This window comes from Eubalaena glacialis, chromosome X (assembly GCF_028564815.1).
Source record: "Eubalaena glacialis isolate mEubGla1 chromosome X, mEubGla1.1.hap2.+ XY, whole genome shotgun sequence".
In the NCBI taxonomy this organism is placed as follows: Eukaryota; Metazoa; Chordata; class Mammalia; order Artiodactyla; family Balaenidae; genus Eubalaena; species Eubalaena glacialis.
In genome coordinates, this window is record NC_083736.1 from 124,320,972 (window position 1) to 124,335,305 (window position 14,334).

General features: G+C 48.6%; 1 protein-coding gene across 2 annotated transcripts; it reads left to right on the forward strand.

Annotated features, from left to right (window-relative positions):
• The first annotated feature begins 1,284 nt into the window (after window positions 1-1,284).
• On the forward strand, window positions 1,285-11,867 carry ZIC3 (Zic family member 3). Of its 2 annotated transcripts, none has more exons than XM_061178862.1 (3): window positions 1,285-2,338; window positions 3,447-3,610; window positions 11,718-11,867. In XM_061178862.1, exons 1-3 carry the CDS (start codon window positions 1,285-1,287, stop codon window positions 11,865-11,867), a joined length of 1,368 nt encoding a protein of 455 aa, XP_061034845.1. The 2 variants fall into 2 exon arrangements, with proteins under 2 accessions (XP_061034845.1, XP_061034844.1); XM_061178861.1 differs by lacking the exon at window positions 11,718-11,867 and adding an exon at window positions 4,431-4,610.
• The last annotated feature ends 2,467 nt before the right edge of the window (window positions 11,868-14,334 follow it).

The following is a 14,334-nucleotide window of genomic DNA, read 5'->3' on the forward strand; positions in this document are numbered from 1 at the left end:
ATACTACAGCCACGACTCACAAACCAAAGTCAATGCGCGGCTCAGACGGAAGTAAGGGAGATGGCTCTAACTGTAACCATTTCTCCTCCTTCGGGCCTCGGCCGGCCGGCAGCAGCTTCGGTCACAGACGGCGAGCCGGCCGGCCTGGGTCCGGGCTCTCGGGGACATCAGGGCCCACAGTGGCGCGTGGGGAGGACGCGGCTAATGGGCCGCGAGAGTGGAACTGTTGTTCTCGCCCCGGGATCCGCGCCCTGAGGCCGCGGAGGGGGCACATTCTCGAAGTGTTGTGGCGGAGGGGGCCCAAGCGGGGCTGGACGTCCAGCGCCGCGCCGACGGTGGGAACGATCCTCGCGCGGCAAAGAGTTCATTTGGCCAAAGCGGGTAAAGCGCGCCCGAGGGGTGCTCGCCCGCTTCTGGCGGGAGGGAAGCCAGGGAGAGGCCCTGGCTCCGCCCCGCCGGTCGCCAGCTTGAGCCTGGCTCCAGTTCCCCACGGCAGCGCCAGCCCCGCGGAGCCCACTCGCGGGCTCCCGGCCGCCGCCGCCTCACCTGCCAGGCTCCCGGCCACGGCCCAATCAGCGGCGGCCGCTCGGCCGCGGCTGCCATGTTCCCCGCTCCGCGCTGCCAATCAGTGTGGCGACGGCCAATAGGCTGCGGGGCCGGGGGTCAGGTGACCGCGGGCCAGCTGGCTCCCCATTGGCCCTCGCCGCGCGGCCTCCCGCTCGGTTTATGTGAGAGGAGTGAGTGAGTGACTTTATCAGTCCAAGGACATTACTCTGGAGGCGAAGAGGCTGGGACTGGCGCGGCGAGCCGCGAGGACCGAGCCTGCCTCCTGCCCGCCGGCCGCGAGCTGGCTCTGCTTCTAAGCGCAGTCTAGCCGTGAGGCCCGTGCCGAGGGAGCTTCCTGGCCCCGCGGTTGTGCGCTCTCGGGGAGAGGAGGGGTGCCCCGGACAGGATTGGCAAACTCCGCCCTCCACTTATTATTTTGCTTATTTTTCTTTGTGCGCGCTTGTTAGTTTGTTAAACCAGATCTAGTCCCAGAGTCTTTTCTCCTCCCTTCTCCCCCCTCCGCCCCCCCCAGGTCCTTCTACTTCCCCTCCTCCCTCCTATCCCTCTGCAGGAGACTCTCGCAGCGACGGAAAGTTGCAGCCCCTGGTACTGCCTTGGGGGTCTCCCGACTGTGTCCAACCGCCGCCACCCCTCTCCGACTGCGACACTTTGGAGATCTCCTTCGCCCGCACCCTCGCTCATTTCAGCCGGATCGCTGGTGACCAGAACGCCCCACCCATGACGATGCTCCTGGACGGAGGCCCGCAGTTCCCCGGGCTGGGAGTGGGCAGCTTCGGCGCGCCGCGCCACCACGAGATGCCCAACCGCGAGCCGGCGGGCATTGGGCTGAATCCCTTCGGGGACTCGCCCCACGCCGCCGCCGCCGCCGCCGCTGCCTTCAAGCTGAGCCCCGCCGCGGCTCACGATCTGTCTTCCGGCCAGAGCTCGGCGTTCACGCCGCAGGGTTCGGGTTACGCCAACGCCCTGGGCCATCATCACCATCACCATCACCACCATCACCACGCCGGCCAGGTGCCCAGCTACGGCGGTGCCGCCTCCGCCGCCTTCAACTCCACTCGCGACTTTCTGTTCCGCCAGCGCGGCTCTGGGCTCGGCGAGGCGGCCTCGGGTGGCGGGCAGCACGGGCTCTTCGCCGGCTCGGCGAGCAGCCTGCACGCTCCGGCTGGCATTCCTGAGCCCCCCGGCTACCTGCTCTTCCCCGGGCTGCACGAGCAGGGCGCCGGGCACCCGTCGCCCACCGGGCACGTGGACAACAACCAGGTCCACCTGGGGCTGCGCGGAGAGCTGTTCGGCCGCGCCGACCCGTACCGCCCGGTGGCCAGCCCGCGCACGGACCCCTACACGGCCGGCGCGCAGTTCCCTAACTACAGCCCCATGAACATGAACATGGGCGTGAACGTGGCGGCCCACCACGGGCCCGGCGCCTTCTTCCGTTACATGCGGCAGCCCATCAAGCAGGAGCTGTCGTGCAAGTGGATCGACGAGGCTCAGCTGAGCCGGCCCAAGAAGAGCTGCGACCGGACCTTCAGCACCATGCACGAGTTGGTGACACATGTCACCATGGAGCATGTGGGGGGCCCGGAGCAGAACAACCACGTCTGCTACTGGGAGGAGTGCCCCCGCGAGGGCAAGTCCTTCAAGGCGAAGTACAAACTGGTCAATCACATTCGGGTGCACACGGGCGAGAAGCCCTTCCCTTGCCCCTTCCCGGGCTGCGGGAAGATCTTTGCCCGCTCCGAGAACCTCAAGATCCACAAGAGGACCCACACAGGTAAGGGGGAGGGCGGGCGCGGGGTCCGCCGCGGCACCGCGCCACGAAGCCGACTTTCAGCGCGAGGGAGCAAGGGGTGGCGGCGAGAGAGAGGGGCGGCGCCCCGCCGGGGCCGCTCGAAAAAGTAGGGCTGTCACTGTCCCTCTACCTCTCGCCTTCCCCGCCCCGCGGCGCTTTTGCCCAGTTCTAGCTTCCCGGGCAGACGGCTCTGCGGTCTCAGGAACTAATTGGAACCTTCTCGCGCCCAGGAACATACTGGCGCCGCCTCTTTTTGTCTCTTTCTGGGTTACTATGAAGGGACTCCGAACGTGTGGAGAGGAATTGCTTACAAGAGACTTAGTCTCGGCACACAGTCGGGGGAGGCAACCATAGAAATGCTAATGAAAACTAACTTTCGGTTACTTCCGCTCTTTTTTACCATTGATTGGCACATCTCCTAATTAAATGATACTTTTGTCAAACTATTTTTATTTGGAGTTCCAGGTTCATTTCAGTCCTCCGGGAGGAAAGCTAAAGTAGAAAAGGCACGACAGTTTCGTGGCTTGTTCAGAGCATCTTGTAAAACTGTCCGGAGCCCCTGGATTTATATAGTTTTCTCTTTTCGAAAGTTAAGTACGACGACCCAAGCTTTTTAATACTGGGCTTAGCAAAATCGCTGCATTTGAAAGAGGCAAATTAAAAGGTACAAAGGAGGAACTAAAAGGAATTGTCCTGTCCCCGGTCCATTGTCCCGCCCGGCCTTGGCTGCAACGCCGAGATATCGGCACAACGGGGCTGCGCTTGGAGGCCCCGGGCCGGGTAGGGGGGTACCGCAACTCAGGGGCAACTTTGGAGGAGCCAGGGGCTTTCCATCCCGCGCGAGAACAAAGGGCCGGGCAAGTTCTGGGCCGGCTCTGCCCCACCCCCGCCCCCGACCACCACTCCCCACCCCAGCAGGCTCAACCCGCGCTCTCCATTTTTCTCCAGGGAAAAGAGATGCCACAGCCGCCCCCAGTCGGCGCTCCCTCTCGGGGAAAACCGCCGGGCGCTCTGTCTCCCGCTGCTCGGCCCAAGGAAGCTCGCGGCCCCTGACCATATTTACCCCCCTTTGCGTTTCTGCCTTTTGCAGGTGAGAAACCGTTCAAATGTGAATTTGAAGGCTGTGACAGACGCTTTGCCAACAGCAGCGACCGCAAGAAGCACATGCACGTGCACACCTCGGACAAGCCCTATATCTGCAAAGTGTGCGACAAGTCCTACACGCACCCGAGCTCCCTGCGCAAGCACATGAAGGTAATTACCTCTTTATTAGCGGTCGGCGGTTTATAAACACTCGGCCCGACACCGGGTCGCGGAACGGAAGCGCCTGCGCTGCCAACCCTGTATCTTCCACGTTAAATCCGATTTGCTCCAGCGTTGACACCTTGAACCCATTTTGGGGACCCGGAGGGGGGCGGGGGAGAGCACAGTGGGGAGGAGGAGGGAGCGGAGGGAACAATCAGTTGTTTACTGGGAAGCTCTAACCGAGCTCGCCAGGGCTGGAGGTCGCAGTGGCCGCCTCTACCCGGCTCAGCCCGCGGTGGGAACCGAGAGTGCCCGCGCCGAACCCGGGGGCGGGTGGTTCATTCCCTCTTCGGCTTCCGGTAAAACAATAGGGCCGAGGAGCGCGGTGGGATTCCCACGCATTTGTCTGAGACCTCGCAGCGCCCAGGGCGCCCGTGCCACCTTTCTCTGTACCTGTTTTCCCAAGCCAAAGCGGGCTTGGCGAAACCTGGGCCCGGAGTATTTTGTAGGGTCCCAAAGACTACGTGCTTACCCCGCTCCATCCGCGGAGAAAGCATTTCTGAAGGGGCATGAGTAAATCAGAGTGCTTTATTCCTTTTGCATAATGCCAGTCTTAGGACTCAGACTGCTTTGTTGGCGAACATCTTGGGGTTTTCTAGACATCGGTAATGTGGAAATTAAAAACAAAACCCCCAAATCAGCAGCATTTCTCTTTTAAGTGGGTCACTGGGCGGTCTTGCTCTTACAGTGCTCTAATTCTGCTCTTGTTTTTGCTTGCACAATGCCAGTTGGAATTATATTCATTATAATATATACATGTTAATTTTAGGTTCATGAATCTCAAGGGTCAGATTCCTCCCCTGCTGCCAGTTCAGGCTATGAATCTTCCACTCCACCCGCTATAGCTTCTGCAAACAGTAAAGATACCACTAAAACCCCTTCTGCAGTTCAAACTAGCACCAGCCACAACCCTGGACTTCCTCCCAATTTTAACGAATGGTACGTCTGAGGACAAACACAAACACAAACCCTGTTGACCATAGAATGGACCAAATGCATTTTAAAAAGAAAACTGAGACCAATCAGATGGAAATGGAGTTTTAAGGCAAGAGGCCATACATAGGGCTACATCTTGTTAATTGCAATTGTCCAGGAAGGTTTTGGGGCAAGATCCAAAAGTAGCCATGCCCTTTTTTCTCAGGATTAGAAAATATGTTTTGGCATTTGAAGGATTAAAAAAAAAAATCTTCTCACTGCTTTTTCCTCCCTTTTCTCTTGCTCTCTGCTCACCCCATCCCTAAACGCCTTCAGTTCATTTTAACTCTTGTCCTGTTTCCTGAGAGGAAGTTATAGAAGGCTTATTGGTGGTGGTGGTGATGTTAAAACTGATGGAAAAATCTTCGCCTTAGTGGTGATTGTTTAAACTCTCACAGTCTTAAACCGTGCCAAAGTCCTGTTATGTCTTGAACTTTTCCTCAAAGCATTACACTTGTGAATGTATTTTTGTCTAATGGGGTCGAAACTGTTGTTCAGTATTTTTTCAGGCTGAGGATGTGATGTTACTCTACACAGATTGTGACGTTTAGTATACAGTTGCCTTTTGTAATAACTTTTTTTTTTGTAAATACATATCCATTGATGCCATATTTATCGTTTGTAATTTAATTATTGCTACAAGTGCCGGGAACTGAACAATATTTATGGAAAATGTTTTCTAACAAATTCTGTACAGCTTTTGATTATAACCGCTTTAGCATTAAATTTTATTGTTTTGAAAGAACACAATTTACAATTTTTGAACCACTGACTCCTTTCTCTTGTTTTGTAACAGCCTCCTTCTACAAAGAGGAGACGAGAGCAAATGAAATCTTGTTTGTTGGTATTTATAACTCACTCAGATCCCTTTTTTAATTGTTAAATTATTTTTCTATTGCAGTATAGATTCTTTACAGTGTCAGTTTCCATCTGGGAAGACCCTCCTTTCTTTATCTCTAGCTCAGATGGTTGTTTAACTGCGAGTTTAAATGTGTTTGTCCTGGATTTTCGGCATGCAAATCAAATATTACTGATCAATTCAGTTAGTGGCCATGACATCTCAATCTTGTACTTCAAAGACTGAGAAGCTGGATTTAATCATCCCTGCCCTACATATATAAACATAAGGTAACCTAATGAGTTTTATGTCCCTTAGTTTTTTTTTATTATCTTACATAAAAATGAACATTGCGGCAAGATGCATGTCTGTCTATTCTATTGAGAGATCACCCATATACCTATATATGTTTGTATCTATGACTTATCTAATCTGCCTATCAAATCTATCTAGCTATCTATATATTTTCAAAAGTAAGCATATGTCTGAAACAGTGGTGATGAGTAAGGCCAGTCGAGCCGTGCTTACTTATGATTAAAGTGCTTCTTAAAAGAACCATAGTCCATTTACAATTTTGGAAGGCAAAGGCTGGTTTGTTTTGCTGTATATAGTACAATTCGTAATTATCACAATTATTCATAACATTTTTATAGCGGTGTAATAACTGCAGCGGTTCTGAAATATTATGGAAAGAAAAAAATTTGCAAAATATGTATTTTTAAAGTTCATGGTTTGTAGGCAAAGATGTTAAGAGCATTGTTTCCATTAAAATCAATAACAATGAAAAATGGTTGTTTGCTTTGTGATAAAATATTAACAATCCATTTAATCTTCAGCGAAGCAACTCATTTGGACAAACAGTTCTCTTACAGTTATATGAAAAAGAAAGTGATTGCTATTTTGGGGGGGTGGAGTGGGTAGAGTACTGAGAGAGTTTTTTTTTGTTTTTTGTTTTTTTACTAATTTAGGGTGCTGTTTAATATTGAGAGCCCAATCTCTTCATGAATAACCAACTTGCAAATCAGCAAGTAGAATGGTGGAGATAAGGAATTGTAAAGAATTTAGAAATGTAATGAATAGGCCAAGTACCTCCTTCTCTTGAAGGGGCAGTGCTCTTAGGATTTTTGGTGGCAGTCAGTTTGGTATTATACATAATCATTTTGAATTCTAGAATTTTGTTTATTGTTCTTTTTGAAGAAATAAAGTCTTGGCACATCTATTTATAACATTTTTGTATTTGGTGCCTGATTTTTTTCCATGTTCAAATAAATCGACCTTAAATTGAAATGCTCAGAGAAGTTCTGATGATTAAAAGAAACTTTGATTCCCTGGACACAGTTGAAGCAGTGTATTTTAAGTTATCTACTGATCTTTGTCAACAGTTAATTATTGACAGTTTCGAATTGCAAAATGCTTTGGATGCGATTTTTTGTTTGTGGAGAATGCGTTTTTTTGCACTTTCCTCCACCAATAGACAAGGCAAGGGTCTGAATGCCATGAACGGATTGGGATGACTTCACAAGTGATGAGCAGGTAACCTGGTCAGTCTACCACTCCTAGCCCAGACATTCCAATCTTGACCTTGACATTGAGGGTGCTGGACCAAATTCCTATTTCAGGATTTTTCCTTCACTTCAAACCAGAGACGATTTTAAATGCTCAGCAAGTTTTCAGAAAGTGCATACTCATAAGATTGGCTCTAAATGTGTTCCAACTGAAGTCTAAATGTTTTTCTTCCGAAATATGCATTTAACTTCCACAGTTTACTGTTTTCTCTATGAATTCCCTCTCCACCCCCAATGTAACCTAACCTTAAATGGCAGTAGAATGATGGGTTGGTTGAAAGATTATTTCAGAAACTTGCTTCCCCCACCCCTCCGCATTAAATATATTAAACAATTAAACATCTCCTTAGGACACATAGAGTTTGCTCTTTCTTTACTAGGCTTGAAATTACTCTACCATAAAAATTTACAGTAGAGCATTGTGTCCTAAGAGGGGAAGATGCCAATGAACAATGATGATAACCTATATTGATAATGTAAAAGTTTTGCCCCTCTACATGATTTCCTCTAATCTGGGTGTAGCATCGTATTTCTCAAATAGTCTATCCCTCTGCCCTTGTCATTTGTTGCAAAGAAAAGTTTACGTTAGTAGAAAACTTTTCACAGATTTTCTTCCTATAATCTGACTCTGGGAGTGCACATTGACATTCTTGAATTTTCAGTAAATACCTTAAAGAATACGCACCCACCACCCCCCAACAAAAAACCCTTGCAGCCCTAAAGATAGATCAGCTGGAAACCATGAATGTCAGCTGGGTTCTTAGTAATCGACCTGTTATTTTACTTCTTGCACCTGGTAAGACCTTTGTTAAAAGTCCATCATCTTTTCCAAAATGGGTGGTTTAGTTTAAGATTTCCACGTTGGGTGGGGAAGGGGAAGGTGTCTATTTCCACGCAGACAGAAGTCTGGACTTCATCCAGCTTGGAAGGTTAAAGATCAGGGTCCAGGCTAAGCAGGGTAGTCGGTCCTAGCTACTGCGGAGGTTGGAGAGTTAGCAGGGACCTCCTCCGTTCACAAAGCCTCCCAGGAAAGTTGTGTTCAGGACTTCCTCGCCCCTCCCCCCCTCCTCGCCGCCTGCTGTCTCCTCGCCTCTTCGCTCCTGGCTCCTTCTCCTCCCCTTATAAAACCCCCCAAACAAACGAAAAAAGTCTAAGGGCCTCTTTCCACTTAAGTTTCTGAAAGAATCGCTACCGGCGTGCTCATCCCCTGAAGCGCGGGATCTCCGCCCAGCAGCTAGGCTGGTTTTCTCTCGGGCTGTCTGCCCCCTCGGGGCTCAAGTCTAGTCAGGCTTTGCCCCGGGACGAGGCCAGGCGTTGCGGAAGTCAGGGCTCCCGCTCGGGGTCCTCAGGCCCCTCGTCGGGGCACCCGGGGTCCCTGTCCACACACCAAGTTCTTGCAAGGCCCGTTCGAAGCTGGGGCCGGGAGGAGGGGACCTCATTTCCTAGGGTCAATTCTCTCGCGGTCTCGGCCAGCTGACCCTTTGACCTCCACCTACAGGGCCCTTGGCGGCCGTAAGCCGGCGGTCGCCCGGGCTCCGAGGACGCTTCGCGCCCCATCGCCTTCCCGGCCTCATTAGGCCGGCGGGGCTGTAAAGCAGGAATCAGCCGCTACCTAATCCGGACCTGGGGTCAATACGAGCCCAAACAATGGTGAGCTCCGATGGCCACAGCGCAGCGCTGGCCGCAAACTTTGTGTTCCATTCATTTTCTTAAGGCGGCGGCGCGGTGGCGGTGGGGTGGGGGAGGGAGGGAGGTACTCGCACGCCCGAAGGCCGATCCCGGCGCCCGGGGCTCTTAACCGAGCGTTCTCGCGCTCGGCCTTCCCGGTCTCGTCGCCGCGCCAGGGTTTTGGAGGGGGTGGCAAGGCTCGGGGCCTGGTTGGCGGCCCGCGCGAGGGCCCGGGGGTCGCCCCCGCGCCAAGAACAGACTTTGAAGTGGGTTTTTAGCGCGCACGTGTGAGAGCCGCGCCGGGGCTGGAGCGGTGACCCGCTGGGAGGAAAGAGTAGGCTCCGGCCTGGGCCCCAACCCCTCCCCCGCTCCCCGTCGCTCCGGCCTTTTCAAGCCGCGGCCGGGAGCCCGCCGGCCTCCCCTGCCCGCCCCCGCGCCCGCTCCCGAGCCCGCGCCGCGCGCAGGCGCACAGCCCGCAGCCGTCGAGTCGGGTTTCGTTGCGAGGGGGCGGCGGGGGAGAGTTGAAAGCGGCTTTGCAGCGCCGCGGCCTCGGCCGGGCCGGGAGGGGGGCGGAGGGGAAGGCTGGGGAGAAGGGGGGCTGGTTTTGGGGGCGGCTCTCGGGTCAGGAACATGGCGGCCGGATGCGAACCCCCGCGGAGCGCAGCAAAGCGCTGACTGCGGGCTGCCGAACTGTTGTGTGGTTTCAACTCCCTTGTTATTCCTCGGCTCGGAGCCCCTCGCGGGAGAATGTAGGTCGTGGCGGCCGAGCGCAAAATTGTTTAAAAAAAAAAAAAAAAAAACGGAAGCGAAGAAGTTCTTCCAGGGCATCCTGGGCGTGGGAAGTTGGCGAGTCTTCTGGGGGCTGGGGTTCCCGGGGTGGGGGGTGGGCTTGGACCTGAAACCCACTCGAGGCCGTCACGCCCTCCAGTCCCGACTGAAATCGTTTCTCCCGGGCCCTCTGGGGTGGGGGATGCCATTTTGAGCTTCGTGACCGTGTCGGGATCCCCCAGCAACTTCGAGTCTCGAAATGCCAAGGAGTGGACACCGTTCTCTTCCAGGACAATGGCGGGGCCCGTGAGCGGAGCACGGAGGCACCGTTTCCAAACCAAATGCCCTGGATTAGCGACACGGAGGTGCCGTTGCGATTTCGAACCCTACACGTTCGTCAGGCCCCGTTTTCTGCATATCTCATTTAAACGCGGGCCTATGAAAAACAGTACTGTGTACGCTTTTGTGTGTGCTGTAACAGCTGGTGGTCTAACGAAAAAAAGGGAAAAAAAGGCCGCGATTCCGAAAACTTTCATTCAGCTTTTGCTTAACTGCCTTAATACTGGCGTGTGAAAGAACCCCTGGTAGCTCTGGGATCTCGAGTCCGTGTTTTCTCTGCAGAAAAATGTTGCAGATTCGCCTTCATATGTCTTTCGTGAGGAAAAAACAATGTGGGGCTTTAAAAATGTAGTCATTGACCCCCGTCTCCTCTAGAAAAATAAGCGGCACGAATTCTTTCAGGTTGCGTCTTCGTGGAGGCCAGCAGCTAAACGAAAAGACAGCCTTCTGGGGCTGCCCGCTGTCGAGTATTTGGGCTCCTGAAGGTGTGGGGCAGCTCCCGTGGGCCACCTTGGGAAGGGCCCCAGGTGGGTGGGCAGGTCATTAGCAAAGCTGGCTCAGATTTGGGGGAAATCTACAAAACAGTGCCTTTATCTGCAGAGAACAATTGATGGGGTTGTCTTTCCTCCTTTTCAGTGCACAAAGAAGACGGCTTTGGAGCAAGAATTTGGAATATGCATTTAAGTTGTCGCGCTTTGCATTGGAAACCCGTGGGCAATTAAAATAAGCCTGCCTTGTAGTGTTTTCTGTCCTTTTCTTATGTGTGGTTCCTGCAAGTCAAAGGGGCTGGAGTCCCTTCTACAGTTTGGAAACTTGTTTTGAAATTGCCACCAAACAGATTTTTCCCCCTTTGGGTGAAGTTTCCTTCCAGGGCTCAGCCACTTCACCCCACCCCCGGACTGGAATAGAGTGTTGACATCTTTGAGAGATCAAAGGAAGTAGATGGTGCTTGCTGTATACTTTATTTTTTCATGCTGTAGTTTGAACCCTGAGGTCTGAGCTTTTTCCTGGTTAAATCTCTTGGTACCAAAAGTGTGGCACATGAAAAGTTCATTAACTTGAAAAATCTTTAGCCCGTGGGTAGGCAGTTTGTCTCTGAGAACTGCAGCGCCCAGATTGTCTCTAAGGTTGACTTTAAAATCAAGCTAAAGATGCACTGGTGAACGATCTCCCCTGGATACCTGTGGTGTGCTTTGGGTCATTTGATACGGTAAAACTGTGGTTGATTTTCATAGGAGTTATGTGAATGGAATTTCTGCAAAACTAGACAAGTGATAAATTGGTAGAACTCTTATATTTGTTTGAATGACAACTCCAAAGGGCACTGCTTTTCCCACTGAGGTTTGGTTTCTACCATAACTATTGAAATTTACAGCTTGAAAAACTAAGTTTGCAGGAAGCATTTAAAGGGGGGAGTGTTCAGAGCACTTGGACTGATAGTAACTTAACACAGGAGCAAAACTTCTTTGAATAAGATTCCTGTTGCCAAGAATCTGTTAAAACTGAAGAAAATATATTTCTTTAAAAATCATCTAATGGAGCGAAAAATTTTGTATATTTTCAATGTGATGACAGTTCAACCCATTTACTGATCTGATTGAATAGAGAAACGTGAGCTCTATAGTAACTATAAAAATAGCCTTCACCAGATGGCAAGTTTTTAATGTTTGTTCTCTAATAAGATGTGTATGTTGTCTAATGTGTTTTATTAAAACGCAACCTATGTAAAGACCATACCTTTAATACCTTTGAACATGAGGTATTAAAAATAAAAGATTCCATCGTGTTTTATTATAAGCTAGCATTTAAAATGACATATCCAGTAATGTTTTATGAAATTTTTCTAAGAGTAAATGTAGCTTGTTTTGACCTATCTGCAGTTCACTTTTTGTTTTTTTGCCAGTGTTGTCCTGCTTGGTATCCGGGACAGTCTCTAATTCCTGATGAAGAACTTGATACTGACGTTGGTATGCAGCAGCCAGCCCTCCATAACACTACCTATCCTAAATGCAGGGTTAATGCCGAACCTACTGTGCAAGAAATGATTTACTGATGAGGTTTCAAAGAAAACCACATCAATCTGGATGTCTGTTACCTTGAAGTGATCATTTTAAGAGTAGTAGCTTCTTCCCTAGGTATAAAAAGACTATTTTCTTCTTTTGGTGTATTTCATTCTGTGTTGAGCAATCATTTGTGAAATGAAAAAGCAAAAAAGCACCCCCCCCCACACACACACTCCCCCAGCCAATTTAGGATTATAAACGGGAAGATGGAGGTGAAGACTAGCCTAATCCATAACCCAGTGTGTATTATCTCATACATTGTGTTGACCTTGTTGAAAATCTCTTTCAAATATCTGCATTCCACATGTAGAACTTAAGTGTTTAAAACTAGAAATATGAATGCTTGTTTTGTTAATTTCCTATGTTTGTGTTCAAAAAGCAATATCTAGGATCTCTACAATTGTTGTTTGACTTAAATAAAACCATTTAAATTATTTTTTGTGATTATTTTATTACAGTGACAACTATAGCCCCTAAATAACCTTGATTAACCTGTTGAATTGGGATAATTTATATTCTATTCACATTTTTCATGATATACCTTGGCTTTCACTGAGCAATAAACTTGGGGAAAAAACCCCACTGAACAAACTCCAACCAACTGTTTTGAGCTCACAGTGTTTTCCCAGAGGGACTTAGGGCCAGGTGCTGGGGAGGTCAGGGGAAGAATTCAGAATCAAGGATTGAATGGGATGATTAGAAGGAAGTACTGGAGGTAGGACTTTGGAGAAAAAAGAGCATTTGAACACCGCTATTTGGGTGAGAAAGAGAGGGAAAGACAAAGCCGAAAATAACCTTAAAGAAGAAAGGAGGGCCTCTGGAAAGGGGACATTGCAGCATAGCACATTACATGTACATTATTCAGAAGCTCCAGAGTGGTTCTTGGGGCAGACAACTTGGCAACCATTGATTAGAACACTTATAGAATCATGGAATATAGGTGTTATTAAAACACAAGTTGTCGTTAATTAACTGTAGTGCTAGAGAAGATGAAGACACTTCAGAGAAATTCTTCGAACTCCAGATACTTGATTTCTCATTTTACATTTAACATCTGTAATCTAATGTAATCTGTGAGTGGCCATCATTCTATTTATTTGACGTGATTATGCCATGATGAGGTATTGTAAAACTGCAGACTGATAGAGTATATTGCTATTGGTTCTTTAGATCCAGTTTTATTAAAATTTCTGCTAAGTAGACTGATGATACTATAATTTTTTAAGTAGAGGGGAAAACTGCTCATCTCCCTCTGATTTTTGTTGTTCATTTACATCAAGAGTAGGCACACAGGCCGGTCAAGAAAGACTATGATTCTTTGATTCTTAGCTCCCTAGAACTTGACATTCTTATATCTCCCCAGAAACATGTTGGTAGAATTTTTTGTTTTGTTTTTAAGAACAAGAACTGCGTTCTTGCAGACAGGCAGTGGAGTGTTATAATGGGATTATTAAAAAAGCCCTTGGAAAGGTAAACTACCAAGTTGTGCATGAGCCAGCTGCACTATGATAATAATACCTCCTAGGGTTATTCTAAGGATTAAACAAGAACATGTCCATAAAGAGCCTGGCACAGAGCAGGCCCCGGACAAATGTTAATTCGCTTCTTTTCCTCCCTCAGGTAGCTATTGTTTCATTGCTTTGGGGTAGCTTCCTATTTTTAATATTATGGAATATTTTACTAAAAACATATAGTGATTTGTACTGGGGTGCAAATTAATGCAGTTTTCAGACAATAGATGGAGAGTTAGGGCATATAAGAAATACTGCATTTCATAAGCATAATCACTAGATCAGGCATATGGGTTTATGAACATAGCTATGAATATTTAAACACATAAAATTAAAATGTTATTAAATGCCTGTTGTTCATTATCTTCCGATGAATACACTTATTCTTAGATTAAAAATAAGTTGTGTACGTAAAAATCTGTAAACATAGTAATTTAATGGTTTACTTTTAATTTGACACAATTTTTACTCGAGGCAACAGCTTCTTACTATATTTAAATTAAATGACAATTTTACAATGTGAAAATTGGCATTCACATTTAAGGATAAGATTAAATCTTGTAATGTCTTAAATTATTCAGTTTCCCCCTACTAAATTTATGCTAGTATTGTGCGGGTGTGACTATAGAGGAATGAGACTGATTTTCTTGTGGGGCTTGGAAGCTAGCTCTGAAGGCAGTTCCCAAAGAGGAGTCCCCGAAATGTTTTGACCAATGTCAGCATCCTTAGAATAAGTTTATGGACTCCCTAGGTGATGGCCTCACTTCAGTTTGTTACAAAACAAACATCAGCCACCAGTCATTACTTTACAGCCATGCTTTTGGTTTTACTATGTTTTTAAAGAATACCCTGATTATTTTATGTTAATAAAATTGAGGCTTAAATGAAAGTGTAGAAATCCTCTATTATAGCATGATGAAATGTATTTTTTCTCAGCATAGGTCTA